Below are 5,976 nucleotides of genomic sequence, written 5' to 3'. Positions count from 1 at the left end.
TACGTTGGTTTGGGGTTTCTCAATAAACTTAAAATCATCAGTAAAGCGTCAGACCATCTTTCGGAGGGTATGCTACAATAATCACTATTTAGACTTTTTGATGTAATATGGCTGGCTTTAAACTGTAGTGGATTTGTGTGAGAACTTCAGACAAAAATCTTTTCAATATCCTAAATCTAATCGACTAAAAAACTTGGAGAAACTTGGTTGAGAGTCTATGCAAGTTTACTTACTTGACACTTTACTGACATAAGAAAACAGACACTTTTGCATAAAAAAAAGACTTTATTAGATTTTTTTTAACCCTGTTACTTGTCCCAAGCACTCAGTAACACGGTTTTAAAAAGTGCCATGTGAACAAAACTTATTATTATTATTATTATTATAAAGCGAATACAATGTTGGGATCTTAATTGTTTCTCTGCAAGTAAGTAGGGCTGGACAGTGTTTATACTTAAAGGTCCCATGGCATGAAAATGTCACTTTATGAGGTTTTTCACCATTAATATGAGTCCACCAGCCTACCTATGGCCCCCCAGTGGCTAGTAATGGTGATAGCTGTAAACCGAGCCCTGGGTATCCTGCTCTGCCGTTGAGAAAATGAAAGCTCAGATGGGCCGATCTGGAATCTTCCCCTTATGAGGTCATAAGGGGCAAGGTTACCTGCACTTTCTCTGCTTTGCAGTGGCAGTTGGTCAAGGCCACACCCCCCCCCCCCCCCCCCCCCCCCTCAATGGCTACAGACTCAGAAATGGCAAATACTAAGGAAAGCTCATTGTGGGACTGGCTCTAGTGGCGGTAATTCTGCACCAAGAGACTTCAGAATTAGGTTTAGGGGACCACTAAGGTCTATATAAAGAGACTTCAGATACAGTATAAGGGACCACTAAGGGCTATATAGAGAGACTTCAGATACAGTATAAGGGACCACTAAGGTCTATATAAAGAGACTTCAGATACAGTATAAGGGACCACTAAGGTCTATATAAAGAGACTTCAGATACAGTATTAGGGACCACTAAGGTCTATATAAAGAGACTTCAGATACAGTATTAGGGACCACTAAGGTTTATATGCTGTAAAAGCATCCAAAGAGTACCATGTCATGGGTCCTTTAACTAGTATCTGCACCAGGAGGCTTGTGTACATTTTAAATGGTCACTGAAATCACATCTGTAACACGTAATAGCTATGGGATGGTGTGTAATACTGAGTGTTGCATATTATACACACAAAAAAAACAAATTAGTGTTCTGTAGGAGTGCTTTTACATTAATGTTCTTTCCTCCGTTCCTTATGATTGTACACTGCAGTAAAGGAAAATTCATGTTTAAAGGTTTTATATAAGGACAAGATTTTATGTATTTATCATGGCTTTTCTGATAATCATGCTGATACTCCTTATTAAGCTCACACACACACACACACACACACACACACACACACACACACACACACACACACACACACAGTAGAGTTAGAGGTTAGGGTTATTAAGCGTCCGCATGCCACTAAAACCAAAGTTGCAAACCATCAGCGATTTCTCCACACATGGAAATTAAAATGGATAGAGATCATTCCCATTTACAAAAATGTAGCAGAATGGTCAGAGCGGCAGCCATTTTAATGTGTTCCGTTGCCATGGCAATGCCACAACCAATCAAGGTATTTCTTGTTTCTGCCTCAGAATGACTTGATTTCAGGTTACGCCAGGTTTACTTATATGTGACAGATTACAGCACGCCCGGTACCTTTAAGCTGTTTTAAAGGTCCAAGGTGCTCTTGAGTAAGGCAGGAACCCCCAACTGCTCGGGGCGCCTTTCCATGGGCAGCCAGCCCCCCACACACACACACACACACACACACACACACACACACACACACACACACACACACACACACACACACACACACACACACACACACACTCTGACATCTCTCCATTAGTGCATGTATAGGTACTGTGCATGTGTGTGTAGTTCAGGCCTGTGTGTAATGTGTAATTGTAATTTCCCCATGTGGGATTAATAAAGGATGCATTATTATTATTATCATTATTATTATTATCATTATTATTATTATCATTAGTGGCGTGTATGTTTACGTCCGCTGGATACGGCCTAGACATGATGCCATGTGACTCTACTGTCATGTTGAAGCCATTACACAGATTTTAGTTTTATCCTTTTCACATGCAGACAGAAACATGTGACTCTACTGTCATGTGACTCTACTGTCATGTGACTCTACTGTCATGTGACTCTACTGTCATGTGACTACTACTGTGATCTAAAGGTAACAAGGTGCAATCTACTCTCTCTTGTCTAACTAGACTCACTTGGCTACTGACTATTGAAATAAAAAAGTATTCTTAAAGTAAGGAAGTTGCTCATCTTCTTTCTTTGTGACCAGTGTTTTTTTTTTTCTAAATCAGGAGAAATATTGACTGTAAATATCGGGAGAATTCATCCTCCCATCTCCTGGAGGAATGGACTTCATGAAGCTTTAAATGTTTAATTGTTGTTCCAGCGTGTCTGCTGATTAATAAGTAGCTGTGACATCAGTAGCACAAGAGGTCACAGGTCGTGGTCGTGCATCTGCTGCTGCATCTTCTGCAGCATCTGCTGCATCTTCCTCAGCTGCAAAGGGAATGAGAGAAGCATCCAGAACTTAACATCTGGGTCATCGTTTCACATCGCTCGTGCTTGTGTAATTCCTGCTGTTTTGCATTATTTAATATTGTCAGATTTCTTTTGCACTCACTTCATCATCTTTCCTTTTGATGAGTTTCTCAGTCTCCACGTCCGATGTGGACATGGGGAGGAGGGGGATGGGGCTCTCCACCCGGACTGCATTCATCCTGCTTCAAGATAACAGACAACAGAAAGTCACCGCTTTTTTGTTTTTGATTTTTTAAGATTATCTAAGATTAAGATGATTATTTAAGAGATTATTTATTATTTAAATTATTTTAAGATTATTTAAGATTAAGATTATTATTTAAGAGATTTGTTATTTAAATTATTTTAAGATTATTTAAGATTAAGATTATTATTTAAGAGATTATTATTTAAATTATTTTAAGATTTAAGATTATTATTTAAGAGATTATTATTACAATTATTTTAAGATAATTTAAGATTAAGATTCTTATTTAAGAGATTATTTATTATTTAAATTATTTTAAGATTATTTAAGAGATTATTTATTATTTAAATTATTTTAAGATTATATATTTTAAATTATTATTTTTTTAAATTATTATTATTATTATTTAGTAACATTTATTTAAAGATTATTTATTATGTAAATTATTTTAAGATGATTTAAGATTAAGATTATTTAAGAGATTATTTATTATTTAAATTATTTTAAGATTATTATATATTTTAAATTATTTATTTTTTTAATTATTATTACTATTTAGTAAAATTTATTTCCAGATTATTTATTATGTAAATTATTTTAAGATTATTTAAGATTAAGATTATTTAAGAGATTATTTATTATTTAAATTATTTTAAGATTATTATTATTTTAATTATTATTATTATTTAGTAAAATGTATTTACAGATTCTTTATTATTTAAATTTTAAGATTATTTAAGATTAAGATTATTTAAGAGATTATTTATTACTTAAATTATTTTAAGATTATTATATATTTTAAATTATTATTTCTTTTAATTATTATTATTATTTAGTAAAATTTATTTCCAGATTATTTATTATTTAAATTATTTAAAGATTATTTAAGATTAAGATTATTTAAGAGATTATTTATTACTTAAATTATTTTAAGATTATTATTATTTTAATTATTGCCTAAAAAAAAGTGTCCTAAAATTCAATAACATGTCATCCAAATATCAATGAGACATTTCGTTGCAGACAACTGTTATATTAGAAGGCCAAACCACCATAATTATTTTAAAATATAATTTTTTTAAAGTATTATTATTATTATTTAATAAAATTTATTTACAGATTATTTAAGATTACGATTATTTAAAGATATTCAAACCCTGGACCTCTGCAACTGTCACGGTGACATAACTCCATGTTTTTGACAGACTAGCCTGTGCAAATCATCACCATTTGCACAGGCTAGTCGGGATCAGCGGAAGTACATTTCCACGATAAAGCCTGACATCCCGCGCAAAATTTCACGCTTCGCCCCTCCCCTTCCGCTCTCAAACTCCTCTCGCTACGAAAAACAACAACAAACTCCGAGCTAGCGAGCTACACGCTGAGAATGCCACGTTTCGAAGAAAATGTGGACGGTGCAACAAGCCCAGCCTGCTCAGTTCTTTAGAGGAATGATTGTTTAGATTAATAAGAATATGTCGAGGGCGTCTCCTCTCTAACTGGGACGTTCTGGGACTGATTGGTGGGACTGTTGACGATGAAGTCCACACAGAGACACACTGGTGAGAGATAATGAGGCGTAGCCATGAATCAGCTCACGTTACTGTGTGGTGTCGACCGTTAACTTCATGTAATATATGAGGAGTTTCCTCCTGCAGGGTGCAGATGTTCCACCACAACAACTTAATCCCGGAGACTATTCAGCAACGCCTTCCACGACTGTTGTGATCGGTTTAAAGAAATGCAAACAACCCAGAGCGTTTTTTCTTGCATCCCCCAAACGTCCCAGTTAGAGAGGAGACGCCCTCGACATAATCTTTGTAAATCTTTACAATCATTCCCCCAAAGAACCGAGCAGACCGGCCTCGTTGCACCGACCACATCTTCTTCAAAACGTGACGTTTTCAGCGTGTAGCTCGCTCGCTGAAAGGTTGTTGGTGTTTCCCCGAGGAGAACAGAGTTTGAGAGCGGAAGGAGAGGAGCAAAGCCCGACATCTGGCGCGTGATGTCGGGCTTTATCGTGGAAACGTACCTCCGCTGATCCAGACTACATGAGTCAAATGAGAAAGTAGTGTTGAAATTATAATAATCTGTGGGTGTAAACAAGTGGGTTTGGCCCTTTGCTCTCCGTCAACTGGATGATATCAGATACTTCACAAAAGGCCAACATGAGCCAAACAACACACACCCACACCCACACACACACACACACACACACACACACACACCTGGTCATGGTGTGGATGCACTGAGCTCTGTAGTTCTCATAGTGGACGTCGTTGGTGATGTCCTTCAGGTCGTGCATGTGGGTTCTTATCAGCATGGTCCTCAGCTTCACAAAGTCGCAGTGGGATGGGTTCTCCACTGCACACAATCAATCAAATAGTATAATAGGAAATACACACATTGGAAATACACACATTGACTTTATTAGAAACTTAATGACTCCGTCGCCGTTCCGGAGCGGATCCACATTTGGTGGAAATTGCGGGTTAGGCTTTATGGGTTAGGATTTATGAAGACATCCAAAAAGCTAAGTTCTGTACTGTTGACCCGCCGGGTCTACTCATGAATGAACATCATAGGCACGCAGATTCATTCTGGTCAAATTATGTGATTATCTGTTACACAACCAAATTTTTAAATCAAATTACATTTAATTGTAATGGAAGGGAGTAGGTTAACAACAATAATCAATTCAATGAAATAAATGTATGTTACTTTTAATTAGGTTATGCTTTGTCTGCCTTTTGCTAAGCTGGTGCTGCACCCCTACTTCACGCGGACATGGTCACTGAAAATTAGTTTTGTGAGGTTTTTGAAAACCGCTGCAGAGTTTCTTACCCTCGACGATACCCCACGGGTAGAGCCTCCCTCTCACTCTCTGGCCTCGGGCTTCGACCACAGTGTTGCTGCCGATCACTGCGAACGGAGTGCTCTCCTGCACCATAAAGCCATTTATCGTCATTTAATCATCTTAAATCACACTTCACTCAAAAGTAGTGATTATTTACATGCAGTCTGGTGGACATATGCTGCTCAATACACGCTAAAAGTAGTGATTATTTACATGGAGTCTGGTGGAGATATGCTGCTCTATACACGCTA

The 5,976-nt window shown here is 36.9% G+C and overlaps 1 protein-coding gene and 1 long non-coding RNA gene across 2 annotated transcripts in view; both read right to left on the bottom strand.

Moving 5' to 3' along the window:
* Nucleotides 1-273: 273 nt before the first annotated feature.
* Nucleotides 274-618, bottom strand: LOC117959001. Its single transcript, XR_004659852.1, has 2 exons — nucleotides 526-618; nucleotides 274-482 (listed from the first exon to the last, which is right to left on the bottom strand). It is a non-coding gene; the product is annotated as an uncharacterized LOC117959001 (long non-coding RNA).
* Nucleotides 619-2,416: 1,798 nt separating this feature from the next.
* The window catches only part of sept5b (septin 5b), a 6,873-nt gene continuing 3,313 nt past the window's right edge, over nucleotides 2,417-5,976 (bottom strand). The window contains exons 4-7 of the mRNA XM_034897016.1: nucleotides 5,713-5,827; nucleotides 5,097-5,232; nucleotides 2,764-2,863; nucleotides 2,417-2,639 (exon numbers count right to left, since the gene is read on the bottom strand). Coding sequence (XP_034752907.1) covers nucleotides 2,577-2,639; nucleotides 2,764-2,863; nucleotides 5,097-5,232; nucleotides 5,713-5,827 — 414 coding nt within the window. The 3' untranslated portion in view covers nucleotides 2,417-2,576. The remainder of the gene's footprint in view (nucleotides 2,640-2,763; nucleotides 2,864-5,096; nucleotides 5,233-5,712; nucleotides 5,828-5,976) is intronic.

This window comes from Etheostoma cragini, chromosome 16, assembly GCF_013103735.1.
Source record: "Etheostoma cragini isolate CJK2018 chromosome 16, CSU_Ecrag_1.0, whole genome shotgun sequence".
Classification (NCBI taxonomy): Eukaryota; Metazoa; Chordata; class Actinopteri; order Perciformes; family Percidae; genus Etheostoma; species Etheostoma cragini.
Note: the sequence above shows the minus strand (reverse complement) of the source record. Positions and strands in the feature narration are given on the sequence as shown.